The sequence below is a fragment of the Crotalus tigris genome, unplaced genomic scaffold (assembly GCF_016545835.1).
Source record: "Crotalus tigris isolate CLP2741 ecotype Arizona unplaced genomic scaffold, ASM1654583v1 scf7180000017952.28453644438:3035480, whole genome shotgun sequence".
NCBI classification, from domain to species: Eukaryota; Metazoa; Chordata; class Lepidosauria; order Squamata; family Viperidae; genus Crotalus; species Crotalus tigris.
This window is the reverse complement of record NW_024096741.1, coordinates 655,276-670,021: the sequence shown is the minus strand read 5'-3', so window position 1 is coordinate 670,021 and position 14,746 is coordinate 655,276. Positions and strand designations below refer to the sequence as shown.

The 14,746-nt window shown below is 33.3% G+C and overlaps 1 protein-coding gene across 24 annotated transcripts in view; it reads left to right on the top strand.

Annotated features, from left to right (window-relative positions):
• Positions 1-387: 387 nt before the first annotated feature.
• The window catches only part of EYA1 (EYA transcriptional coactivator and phosphatase 1), a 90,537-nt gene continuing 76,178 nt past the window's right edge, over positions 388-14,746 (top strand). For 5 of the 24 annotated variants that reach the window (XM_039345436.1, XM_039345432.1, XM_039345435.1 and 2 more), the window contains exons 1-2: positions 9,004-9,047; positions 10,518-10,645. In XM_039345436.1, the coding sequence (XP_039201370.1) occupies positions 10,522-10,645 (124 nt within the window). In that variant the 5' untranslated portion in view covers positions 9,004-9,047; positions 10,518-10,521. Of the gene's footprint in view, positions 4,064-4,158; positions 4,258-8,997; positions 9,048-10,517; positions 10,646-11,978; positions 12,042-14,746 lie in introns of those variants that run through there. The other 19 variants (XM_039345428.1, XM_039345423.1, XM_039345421.1 and 16 more) reach the window with 14 other exon arrangements.

Below are 14,746 nucleotides of genomic sequence, written 5' to 3'. Positions count from 1 at the left end.
TGAATACAGTACTGAGAATGCTTGAATGTGCCTAAACTAACTTTCATCTAAACTTACATATTAAGGAGAGAAAAAAGAATACTTTCTTAATACTTCTTTTAATATTCTTTGTGTGTTCACAAAATAAATACTGTAGGCCATGTCATAATATAACTTTATATTTCCATGTATGTACAGTATTGCTAGCGCAACATCTGCATGCCAGCAAATGATTCCCATTCAGTATTAAATAAAGCTGCTTATGAAGTAAATTGCTATTTTAAAAAATCAAAGATAGTAAGATATTATCTGTAATTGCCTTATGCTAACCATCTTTTGCCCTTTGTTTCAATATTTGAAATGTAAGAGATTCCAGATTGTTTGGCTTTGGACATCATAGGGAGTAATCTATATCCCAATACTCCATACGCAGATTGGCAAGAATACCAGACAGACCATTCTCTCTTCATCTCCGGAAGTTACCCTAGAGACCAGGCTGAATTGTCCCCTTCTGATATTTACAGTACTAGCAAACAAAAAGCTTTTGGTTTAGTCCAGCAGCATAAAAAGACTTTTGAACATTTTCTTGCACTGTATCTTAGTGATGCTTGTTGATTTGTGTATTCCAAAAAGATGTTTGAATGGAAATATACCATTCTTGAAAACAAATAAAACTTACCCTTTACTGTTATTTTATGGCATTCTGCTTTGTCCTCTGGAGAAAGCAACTCTTTAAACATATTCAGAATAACTACTGTGGGCCTATGCAAGTTCACTTCATAAACTAAAGCACTTAAAGTCTGGTTCAACTGTTTTAATGGTCAAAGAAGTTCACTTAAGTATGATACCCTGATTTTAAATACATTAAATTACCCCCATTGATTTCAGTAGAATTTTCTACCAGATATGTTATGCATAAGTAGTATAATCTGAGAGCGTGGATTGGATATTCAGTGACAAAGAGGAGGAATCAATGATAAGTAATACTTAACACTCCTCCCACAAAAGAATACACAGTCAAGTTATAAAAAGTCACTGAGTGCAAGAGCTTCATCTACTATAAAGAAGACAAGATAAAATCAAATATTTAAAATTCTATTCCCCCCAGGTAATAATATTGTAGGTGGCTAACTGCTGAAAAGCACTGTATTAAAATAAATGTTAGTATAAAACACATTTTCTAATGCCACTACCAAGTATAACACTTTGTTAAATATTTGCTAGCACAGACATATAATTGCTTAGCAGCATATTACCAGTAGCTCTATTTAGTATATAGTAGGTATACATTGTTTTACTAAATAATGCAAATCAAAAGCATCTGTCTTATTTGAGGTAGCTTATATGTTAATTATTGTAAATATATATGAATAGACATTATTTAAACATAAATAAATTCAGGTTGAATTTATCAAGTATATAACATTATCATTGATTTGTAATACTGAAAAATGCAAAATATCTAATATTGTATTTTCATTGGTAAAATAACATTTTAAAATATTTTCTAAAAAGGATTTGGTTTCAATCTTATACTCACTTTCTTGAGCATAACTCTCAGTAAACTGAATTGGCCAGAATTGGTCTGCACTGTAAGAAAGTGTGGTTAGCACAAGTCTAGTGTTTGCCACACTGCCTCATATTCTCCTTTCTTGCCTTTTGGGGAAAAATTAATAATATGTGTTTCAAAATAAACATAAAACCACTTTTTCCAAGGAAGTTTTGTATTAATCATATACTTGAGGAATAGGACATGATTGTATATATTACTACAAATTAGTTAAATAAATTACTTATGAAAAGAACTCCCAAAATAAAGAGCATTCTCTGTCATCCTAAAAGTATTTTACCTCAGTAAAGTATTGAAATATTGCATATGAATTTATTGCCAATGCAATTTAATATAACATTACAAATTCCACTTTGAACATATTTAAGAATTAAAAGAGGGGATATCTATGAATATATGTGCCATGCTACAGAAGCAGACCTAACAGACATATGTGGATTTTAACCTTAACCTTCCATATATGGAAGGTGTCTATCATTATTTTTTTGCCTTCACTAAGCAACCAGAGTTCTGCTCAAGGTTGTCATGGCACAATTCCCTTGCCTAGTGGAAAGCTTACCCAATGTATTTTTTTCTGAAAATATGTAAACTGGATATTGCACAATATTTTTGTAAAGTATGTTGAGGTTATACGCTTTTATTTATAACAAACATAATTTGAAGCTAACTTTGTACAATATTCCAGTATTCAAGTGGGTACTCATATTACTTCTTGTAACAATACATTCAGGCAAAACTATAACCTTCATTCAGAAACAGTTTTTACAGGTATTTTAACATGATTTAACAATCTTTTTCTCTTTGATAGTACATTGTTTGTATTGGAATTGGACCAGAATTAATTTAGAAATGGGTCTGTATTCTGAGATTGGTTAAAATAGCTCAAAACAACATATATTAGCTAACTGGATTTTAGATAATTGTCTTATCTAAGAATTAGCTTTAAAAATTGTTCCTAAAGTATTCACATTCAATGTTAATGTTTAACATACGCAAACGCAACTATATAAACAAAGTCATTGTGCAAAACATGGCTAGAAATAAGGATAATGCAGAATTACTCCCGCCCTCTCCAAAAAATAAACATTGAATCCAAGTAGGAGTGTATTTAAATAATACATTTTGCCCACCATCGTTTTTACCCCTGCATTATTAACAGTTGAAAGTTTGGTGGTTATTCTGACAAATTGCTGGAGGTTGGCACGGGCTAGGGGTTTAGCGTTTAGCCTTCTTGTTCTCTTTCGTATTTTTGCCTCTTTAAGGAACAACCAGGAACCAATCCGATACACATCCAAAAAAGTGGCGACGCAAGAGTTGCCTGCTCGTAATGCTGGATCGCCCTCTTTAGCGGTACTTAAGCAGATCTCCAGAGTGCCGTGAACGCCGTTCTGGCCGCCTGCTTTGAGGATCGGGCCAAGGCTTTAAGTCCATCCACATCTCTCCCATCCCCCAGCTCTGCTCTCGGCTAAGGAGTCCGCTGCCGGGCTAGCCCGCTTGGAAGGTGCAAAGGAGGCTTTCCGTGCCGCCTACTCTGCGAAGCTCTACGTGGCTCGGTACTGCCGGTGCCTCCGCAGCAGAAAGCCAGCCCGCCGGCCCGCTTCTTGACAGGGCGCGCTCAGCTGCTTCTCTCCCACCCACCCCTCCACAGCTGTTTATGCACATGCCTCAGGATCCTTCATTTGCATACCAAAATTGCTTGCCAGCAAAGGTGGCCTCCGACGAGTCAGCCCAAGGCTAACTTCGATTGTTCGCATTTTCAAACCAATAAGGGCAAGAGACTAGCTGTGGTTTGCATTAGGAATAAACAAAAGGGGACGAGTCGCAGGAGGGGTGTGTTGTGTGTGGGGGGGGGGAGAAGAAGGCGGAAAAGCCTTCGGGCTAGATTGGGGCAGACCTCCAAGCCTGGGCCAACATAGAAGCAACAAGCGAGCGCGACGAGACTTCGGCTTGTTCCTTTGTCTGTTCTTCAGCGACCGTCTCTCCGGCCGCGTTTGCTGACAGCCGAAGAGCGAGCGAGCGAGCGCCTTGGTTTGCTGAGAGAGGATTTGAGCGGGAACTTAGGCGCGCGCCGATTTGGGAACTGGGTGCTGCCGCAGACGGACCCCTCAGTGCCACTTCCGACTTTAAGCCTTCCTGGGAAAGTCCTCGTTGGCTGTTTTCAATTTCGCTCTGGAGACCCAAAGGCTCCCCCACCCCGCCCCTCCCGCCGCCGCCTCCCTCTCTCCCTCTGTCCTTTGCCTCACACAGACGCTTGGCAAGCACAGCCCGCGGCGGCAGCAACAACAGCAGCAGAAGTCACCCTCACCAGCTCCTCGCCCTAAACGCGAAATTGTCCTCCAGAGCGAGCGGCGCTTCTAGGCTGCGCTTGGAGTGGGTCGGGGGTTACTGGTTTGTTTTGTTGTTTTTCAACCAAGACAGTCTGTTGAGCTTTTAAGAATAAAACGATGTGAGCAACACTGGTTGGTTCACGTGAAGCAGTACCTAATCCTGGTGGATGCTGCAAAGCCGTTCGCTGTAAGTACAAACCTGTCTGTTTCGAAAACTGCATGGATTTGACAACAACTCTCCCTTCTTGTAAAGCGGTGAGAAAAGCCCCCCCACACACACTTTTTTTGGGCCCGACTGAAGCTTTATAAGGAAGTCACCCGCAAGAATGTCCTATGTTGCAAAAACAAGTTTTCCAAGCAACTAAGTGATCCGCCACCGAGGTACCATATGCACATTTCTTTCCCCCCGTTCCTATTAATACCTAATATACGTCACATTTTTTTCAGTATATTTTGGCTCAGCTTTATGTAGACGTCTTTCAAGTCAGATGTTCTGTGCTTCTAAAGTATTTATTGTGTTAAATTTGCTTGATATGACTGTTTAGTTTTCTCAAGTGTTCGCGGGTCACTGAAAATAAATAACCCAGTGATGAGTGATTTAAAAAAGATCCTTGAATTGGTGAAAGACAATTCAGAAGGAAAGAAAATAAATTTGGAGGAAGGATGTGTGGCAGAAATCTTGACAGCTTACTCTGAAGGAGGAAATCCTGGAAAAATTGCTGAGCATTAAAGGAGGACTTTATCAAGCTACCTGACATAAGTATAATGTAAAATTTTGGTATTTCTGAAAACTAAATGCTTACGAGTAAATAGCATTAATGCATTACTGTATTTACATGAAGCTTCTGACTTTCATCATTCATAAAAAAGTGTAAGTTTCATTTTGACCTATTTTATAAATGCCACTACATGTTTAAAATACCCAAACCATAATCATGTTAAATTAGCTTCAGATAACAAATTTAAGTGCACTTTACAAGAAAATGATAAAATCTGAATTCACAGTTTCACTATTTAAACCAATTAAATATATTTTTCTGCAAAAGAAAAATTGATCAATTTTAAGAATAGCTTTTTAGAAATTAGAATATTTTATTTATATTTGTATTTTTCTTGAAAACATACTCTATAGTATGCATCTTAACACTGCTCAGTTTTTTTCCTATTTTTCTGAAGGAATTATAGTTTATGTTAATCCATGTCCCAATGTTTTGTTGTTGTTAGTTGCGAAGTCATGTTGACCCATCGCGACCCCATGGACAACGTTCCTCCAGGTCTTCCTGTCCCAATGTTTGTTTATAACAAAATATGTATTATCAAATCTTGGTATTATTTGAGTTGCAGTACTCCCTTAAAATGATCAGTCTTAGGAATCCCTGCACAATGACAGGTTTAGAAAACAAGCCATTATTTCATTTTTCATAAATACAGTTGGGAAATACATGATTTCAGGTGGTACAGAAAAATGGAGGAATGTCTTGTTTGATGTTTTTGGGATTATTCATAGAATTTAAAAAAGATCCCTGATTCAAGAGCAGAGATCATATATATATTTATCAAAAGAAAGGTCCATTCTGTACAAATCAAAATATTTTATTTTGACTTCCATGTCTATTTCAGAAGATCTAGTCTTCAGTTTTATATTTGAGTCATATGTCAATATATTTCATTAGTAATGCCAATAACAGTTGAGTGAAGATACAATGCTATTTAAAATCAGTTTTAATAATTCGAGCACTTTTGATACATGCATTGTAAAGTAACTTTTAACTAACTCCATGTTTGAGACTGGCAACATTTGTGACTCTTGTAAGTCAACTTTTTTTTTTAAAAAAAAAGGGGGTTGTTTGAAAAAAGTAACTAAAGAACTCTTTGGGGGTTTAAATTATAACTGGCTGAATATAATTTATTAATTCAAATATGAACTATAGAGTATTTTTACTTCAAAGAAATTCCTTTTGGTTAGAAGAAATGTTTTAAATTATAAATTCCTTTTTATAAGGATTGCTTCTAGCAATTTTTAAAAAGTCTGGAAAACCAATCATTTAGACAAGTATCTTCACTTTACTTGCTCTGTGCTGCTGAGATTTAGAAACCCTTCCCATTTACAGTTTACTTTTCACGGAACATTATTAAGTTTCTGGCTTCATACATGATTTTCTGTCAGATGCTTTTGATTTGTAATTTACCAAACTATAATAAACAGTGCAAAAGTCATGAATTTTCTTCTGCATCTTGAGCTCTGTGGTAGGGAAAATGTGATAAAATGTGTACCTTAAGTTCTGTTTGATGAACTCTTAAAGCAAGTTTGCCTTCTGGAAATAATTTCTGGGGTTGAAGAGCATGGTATTAACAGATTTAATGTGGCTATTCATTGGATTGTTGGAGTACTATGTGAGGTTTAACAAAATGAGAGAGACAAATTGAATATCAACAAAACCTACATCTGTGAAGAATTATGAAGTTAATTAGAAAAAAAGACCAACTGAAAAGATTTTATAAGTTGGTCACAATTTGGTATTATTTGTGAAGATATTTAACAGTGCACTTTTATGCAGGCCTGCTCACAAATAAACTTTACAGAGCTACATAAGTCTATTATCACTATTCTAAATGTCATTGTAATTTTACTAAATGAAGTTAAAAATTTCATCATATTTTTAGGAACAATTAAAAAGCAATTTTGCATTTTATTAACTTATATTCAGTTCTTGAATCATGATCATGTAGTGATTACTTATATGACAAAGAAGTTCCAGATTTTGCTTTTTCAAAACTTGTTGGTCTGATTTCACAATGAAATTTTTGCATATTGCAATAATATTGCATATTGCACTATCTTCCATTTTAGTGCAGCGATTCTTTAGTTGATTCTAATTATTGCTGCAAGCTTTTGATCTATGGAATGATTTGACTAGTACAACCATGATTTTGAACACCTACAATTTCTGAGTACAATTTTAAGCTAGTAAATGTGTATTAATTAAAGTACTAATAAGTGTCATTCATCCACATGTTCTCTACAAATTGGTCATACTGCAATTACTCACTACAGAGTAATTTTGCATCTCCCATAGTCCTCCAAAAACATATGAAGTATAGTATTTTGTAAATTATAATAATGTCACCAACATCTGTGTTTAATTGTTGCTTGCATTTGCATTCTTGAGAGTAGATTTATTTTTCCTGTACCACTATGTGGATTCATTTGACCAATCTAATAGGAGATTAGTAGTTTTAAAGTTATTTTGATTAAAGAATTATTTTTAAATGGCATAATGTATAACACATGCCTTAAATAATCCTTCATAGGCAAAGGATTGCAACTGAAGTATGAAGATCTTGCAAATTAACTCTCACAGCTTTTATAATGAAAATTATGCAAATATTTGTATTATATATGGTATCATATGTAATTCTAGCTTACAAAAGACACATTCATATTATTGTACATGATTAGCACATTATATTCTATATATTAAATATTATACAAATAATATAAAATATATATTATAGCAGTTAATTTAAAATACTAAAATATCTGTATTCTTAAGAACAGATAGTTTTAAGTATGTTACTTTCCCACCTATAATTTATTCAAAGTGTACTCAAGAAGCATAAGAGAACATATCCTAAAGGCATTACAGCGCAATTTTGAGTGTTAGAGTAAAAAGTTTCCATTTAACAGGTCTTTTAAAAAAAAAATCTTGATAAAAAATCTTGAAAGAAGGTTTAGCTGTTGCAAACACACACTTGATACTTTGAATTAGCTTTTTATGGTCTCTTAAAAATACACTATGCGGCATTTTAAAACAGCACAAGAAAAATATTGTAGTTCTAGCTCTGTAACAGCATGCTTTTTGCCCTTAAGTATAACATTATATGTTGTCTGGCTGCTTATAGGAGTTTCTAAAGTTGTAATTCTGTCTAAGATTAAAAATAACAAAAACTACAAACACATAAGTGAGATTTGCTTAGATGACTTTTATGGCACTTAAAATGCCTCATCTCTCTTGTCTTTGTTCTGTGATCATCTAGGAAATATCAGTTAAGGTTGGGTGAAATTCTAGATTCAGATTTTTAAAAAAATAATATATGCCATAGTTGGAGAAGTTTTGTTTGTACTTTCAGGCTAGCAGCGGATCTTCACCTGAGATATATCACCTGTTCTTTAGAAACAAATTTTCTATCAAGTCTGCTCTTAAACACAGATTATTTACAGGTTATTTCCAAATTTAAAAGCTAGTCTTACATTATAGAAGTTTGAAAAGATTCTGATATTTTTGAAAAAAATTAATTGTCTTGACGGATGATACTCATTTAGAACATAAAGTAGTTTATTTAGCAATACCATTTTTATATGTGGGATTCATATTTTAAAAGACTCCATAAAGTTCCTTTTTTCTGAGGCATGTATGGTTATTTTTAGCTTAATTGGAGGAGGAGGGCACAGATCGGAAGGCTATAGAATCTCTGGCCCAGTTAGATATGAAGAAACTTTACAGATGATTTATAGAAATATAATTTAGCTGCATTTTACATGCTTAGCACTGACTTGAAATCTTTTAAAACTTTCTGGCATCTGAACTTTAAAACATAAATTGTGTGAAAAGATAAAAATTAACCTGCTAGGCATAAAAGACTGTAAAGAGTTAAAGAGTGGGAGGGAGATATATTTCAGCTAGTGATAATAAAAGCTGGCTGATAGATCTTTAGAGGCTGTAGGAGTGTTAGAGCGTTTTCCCTTAAAATTGCTTGCTCTGTTAATAGCTTCCTTACCTAGGCACTTCTTCCTAAACTACTCTAGGAAGACAGCTTTACATGTTGATTGGGGGAGGGGTAATGCAGTGTGCAGCTGTCATAGACAAGTGATGAATCACTATCCCGTCATTTGGCTGCCTTCCTCATGACATGGGCAGGAGGGGGATAGTCTTGCTGGAGGAAACAACAGTTGAGGCTTCAATTTAAAGACAATATGTCTTTCACCGAAGTGCTGTCCCCCTCCTCTTTAGGCTAAAAAACAGCATTACGATCCCCAGGAAGATTTCTTTGTTTAGTTAGATTAAGACCTGACATGAACATAGGATAACATAGGTTTCTGTTTGTGTCCCTGGTTTGCAGGTGTAAAAAGCCCAAGTCAGTTCAGATGTTGCTGTTTCATCCTTTCCCAGGTAAGGTTAAAGTGAAAGTCACTTCTCTATGGAAAGAAAAGCTTAGAATGAAGTTGTGTTGTTTACTTCAAGTGACAAATATACGAATGAGCTTTTTTTCTAAATTTTAACTGGAGAAATGTTATCTTTGGAAAATGCTTTAAATATTCTGAAATGATTATTTCCAAAAAATACTTATCTGAATTTTAAAAAATGTTCTGCTGGTTGGAATGTTTAAATCACAGTAGCACAGAGCCTTGTATATAAGTTGGAAAATTAGTGCATTTTTAAATATGAATTTGATAAACAGTGCCATTGTCAAAAGAATTTATTACAAGAAAGCAATTACAATATTGAAAACTAAATACATCAGAATAAATTTTGAAAAATATGATTGTTTGCATGGGTTTGACAGAATATGAGGTAAGTCTGGAAAGATTCAGTTCAGTTGCACTATTGAACTTTATCTACCTGTAAGTATAATTTCAGATAGCATTTTACAAAAAACCCTCTTCAAACAAAATTGAAAATCCAAACCAGTTTTATTAGCATTTTGGAAAGTCTACAATTGATTCCAATGATGTTTCATATTGGAAAAAGGAATAAACTATTCTAAAACTATTTTTATTCAAAATCATTTTTATTTCAGAATATATGTTTTGACTATTGCCTTAACTTAATCTTATATATATTATATGATTATGTTTTTAAAACCACAAATGGAAATTTATTATAAAAACTGATATGTGTAAGAATGCTTGCATTTAAACTAAAGCATAGTTAAAGGACAAAACATTAGCAAATTTTTATTTAGCTCAATTTTTATGTTATTTAAATGACAATACCGCAAAGTGCTAAGATATATTAATGCTAAAACCATTCATTGTGCATTGGTCTTATCCCTTTTCAGTGGGGCACACTCTATGTAATCCACAAAGCAAACATGAGAACAGACATAATAATATTTTAATGCTGCATTTGTTTCAATGGAAACAGAGGAACAATTAAGTAGTTTGCTAAAGTAAACACATACATCAGGAATATCTCATTCCTTGTCAGTAGACTAGGTTCAACTATTGCTTCAAGTGTTTTCTTTGGTTTGGAGGCCCATTAAATTGTAATTGGTTGGTAAATTATATGCAAGCAAGCAGTGTTAATGTATTGCTTTGGGTACTCACCTTTTAATGTACTGTTATTGCCTCTGACACATAATTTATACAAATAATGGATATATTATAAGAGGAAACTTGTTTTTGCTATGTTAAAGTTCTCATTAGACATTAATGCATTGTGTATGGAAAGGTGCAAAACTCTTTACCTGAGAATACGATCCATTGGATTTTATTTCTTACAGACTTTCCAAAGCTATAAATATATGTAGATTTGCACTTATAGAAATGATTATGTATTTGAGGTAGAAAAATTAATTGTAGCTATAGTATGTGAAAAGTCTTGAATTGTGTTTCTAAGTTAAATTATTTCTTTTTTTAGGCCTATGGAAATGCAGGATTTAGCCAGCCCACATAGCCGTCTGAGTGCTGGCAGTGAGTCTCCTAATGGTCCAAAACTTGATAATTCTCACCTAAATAATAATTCCATGACACCGAATGGCACAGAAGGTTAGTTCCTGATTGTGTATGTTGCCTATGATTGATTGATTGATACACACACACACACACACACACACACACACACACATATCAATATATACTTTGTAAACTTAATATGAAATTTTATATTAGGCCTTACCCATTACATTTGGGCTTTACTATTTGAATGAAAGTGGTGAACGTATGCTGGAATCCTTCTCCAATTGTCTGCATAAAGGCTAGGGATAACCAACTTTTTCACCTAGCTGTTTGTTTGCTGATTTTAAGCAGCAGCTTTGTTTTGGCATCTGAAAGTTACTATCATGACTTTCAGGTTTAGCATCTTGGAAACCAGACATCTCTAGTAGAGAATGCTTAACTAGATAAATTTTGCTACTGTGTACATTTTTAATGAATATAAGGTGGTGCTAGAGACCAGTTATAATTAGTTAGTAGTTTATAGATGTTTGAAGCTTGCTGTTGGTAACTTTTCAACATTTTTTTTATCTTGCACATTCATTTACATGGTTAATTTGCCACTTAAATGAAATATTGTGATATATAAAGAAAATAATCCAGACTACTCTGTTGCTATCTCAGTTTACGTATATATTTTAAAAAGATAATTTAATATGAAAATGTGCAAAATTGTAATTTAATAGGTTAGAATGCATAAACACATGGTGCCATAGGAGATGCAAATGCAAAGGGCTTGTTAGCTTTCCAATATGCATTGAATAAGGATCTTAGCACGGCAATATTTTAGGGAAACTATACATACAATATGCTGTGTAGAACAAATTAACAATTTCCTTTGAAATATGTGAAAAAGGTAATAGAAAAATTTAACTTTTTTATAAGAAAGTTTAGTATATTAACTTAGTATTTTTCTTTTTATACACTAAAAGAAAAAAGGTTTTGTTTCACTTGTACATATACTGCATTCCTTTAAGTGAGAGATACCCCTCCACTGACCATTGTCATTCCCCGTCTCCCAATCATCTTTGCTCTCTGTTTTAATTAAAAATTAAATGGGAGATGGGGTGCTACTTTAAAAAATCTTTCGGATTTGCATGTACTGTATATGCTGCAAGTATAAGTATGATGATAACTATTATATTCTGGAGTTAACAACTTTAATTAATGAAATCCACAAGGGGGTTTCTTTCTAAACCTATCAGGATGTTAAGTTATAATTATTTTAATGCAACAATTCCAAGTGATTGAGAGAAGAAACAGAGCTTAACATGCCATACCAATTTAAAAGAAGTAAAACTTTTCTGATGGATATTATATAGATGTGATTCTGTGACATATATGGAAAAGCTACTAGCATTTTATTTTCTTTGCAATTTTCCTTTAGGTGACATGACTCTGCTCAACACTGCAGACTGGTTGTTAAATGTTAATACACAGACCACTGCAGGTTTGTGTAGCCAAAATGAATGCAAAATTCTAGCATGCATTTTAAGATTCTGACTCTTGTTTGTTAGTGCTGTTAACTTTATTGAAAGGTAATTAATTCACAGTACTATGTACACATACTTGAAGTAAGCTCCATTGATTGCTATACAATTTTCATATGTGCCTATATAAAAAATATATAGCACCTATGGCATACAGCGAGTGTTGCTTTATCTCCTTAAAATGAATTTGATATTTGTTAAGAGGAGTTTCCTTTCCTTTTCTCTCTTGCTTTACTTTGATTATTTTGACAACTATAGGATTTGGAGGATATTCAGCTTTCTACAATAGACAGATAATATTCATTTTTAAATGATAATGTTGGGTTTGAACAAAGCATTTTGCAATCCATATTTTGTTCTCACATGCTTCATGTGAATTTATAGTGTAAGGGGTTAGGGTTAAATAAATAAGGTCAAACCTATTTAGTTTATATGAAAAATAATAAAGGTAAAGTTTTCCTTGACACAAACTAAACATTTGATGACTATATCTCTCTAATTTTTCTTATCCACACAATAAGCAAATGGTTTTCCATTCCTCTCTTCCACAATATTTCTCTGCCTACAGCCTTGTGCGTTCCTGGTGGTCTCCCATCAAAGTACTAGTTTGGTTTAAACACACTTAGCAAAAATAAAATAAACAATAAAATAAACTCATAGAACTCAATTAGACTCACTGTGCATAGGACTTCAGAGTAAATCATAGTATCTGTATGTCATATGGCAACATGCAGAGAACATTTTCTTAGCCTTTGCATAAATATGTTTATTCAGAAGGAAGTCAAAATCACATTGATAGGACATGACATGAATTGCATCAGTATTATTTATGTGTAAGGTAGCATTTTACATTATAAGTTTAGACTCAAAATGCAGGGTGCATAATCCCCACTGTACTTAGAGTAACCTATCAGGCTTCAGTTTTAACCTGAAGTAATTGAAACTCATTCATGCTTTATAACTGAGAATTTATTGTACATCACTTTGGTTTATTACTTGTATATTTTTCCTTCTCATATATTTTCCCAGGTTAAAATGTGATGTATTATAGAAAACTAAAGCTTAATTAAAAATTGGCAGAGATACTTAGGTTCCTCACAAGAAAGATTATTCAAGTACAATTTTCTATATACTATGTGATATTATGGTTGGTATAGAAAACTTTAACTATTTAAATAGAGTTTCAGTGCAGAAGTTGGTATGAGAGATATGCCTGATAGGTTACTCTAAGTACAGTGGGGATTATGCACCCTGCATTTTGAGTCTAAACTTATAATGTAAAAGCATTTGATGATCATAGTAGACTCACTTGCAGTGTTATGAAAGGAGAAGCACACTAAAAGACTTCTTTGACCTCTCTATAGAGTGTATCAATTTTCTTCAAAGGCAAACTTGTTCATCGTTAAGATTTAAAATGATTATAATATTGAAGTTAACTAGTTGATATGAGACACTGATTTTGGATTATTGTAACAAAAATGATGATAGTATGTGCTATTTTATCAGTTGTTATATTTAGTGATTTAAATGTTGCATTTAAATGTTGCATTTGCACCACAGCATTATTCTTTTTATTGTGCACCTGCTTATGTAGCATCATTCTTAGAAATTCCATACACTATCTTACATTGGAAGTAGATGTCTTTTACAAGGCAAGTACAGTACCCCAAAAGTTCAGCATTATGGATAAAAAGGTGCTACAGAAGAGCAAATTTCAGAAGAGGGATTTTGTGTTAAAGCAAATTATCTGAAACAACTAGGTAATTTTAGACTTCAATCCCAAAATATGTAATGTGCCTGCATGGGTGATTTTTTTGTGGATAAAAGATGTAATGAATGGTTATGCAGAAACAGCCTTTTGGTAAGAAATATGTTAGTGGAGAAAAGTAACAGTTTTAGAACAATAACATTCTGGTTTAAGTTTATTGTTTAGGGTTATAAAAGCTATATGGGCAGTTTCTATAGATGAAACAGCAGTTCACTCTATTTCCCAAACACTTGCAAAGAGAGAGTTGCCTAGAAGACCTATAGTGCAATTGGAAATGGAGCAAAGAATGCATTGTACATTTTTTATCATTTTCCACCTTTCTTGCACTGAATACCAAAGTACTCTGCTATTAAACATTAGCAATAATTATTTAAAGTGTATGTTAACCTTAAGCTGTTGTGGTCCACTTTGAACCTGTATGAGCAGTTTTATTATAAGCAAGAAATGCATTTTGAATTCTTGTAAAGATACATGGGGCTGAACTTCGTTGCATATTTTAGAAATGGCAATATTAATATTTGTTTTATTGATGAAAGTAGACTTTTGAAGTTATTTTTTTCTAAATATGGATATATAGTTTATTATCTCTTCTTGTTTCCAATTGTCTAGTGCAAAACCATTAGCTGAAATTAAAATTGCAATTACATATTTGGTCATTCATATTCATAATTAAATCACCTTGATAACATGGATAAATAAAAGTCTATCTACTTTATGACACTTATACTCTGCTATAATATTTTTATAGAAGAATTCTTAGAAAATAAGTTGCAGCTGTGTATTATTTATAGATGAAGCACAGTACTAATGACATTGTGGCAATACAATCATCAACAAAACTTTTCAGAATTATATCCTTAAAATGCAAACAATAATTGGAAAGTATATTAATTTTCT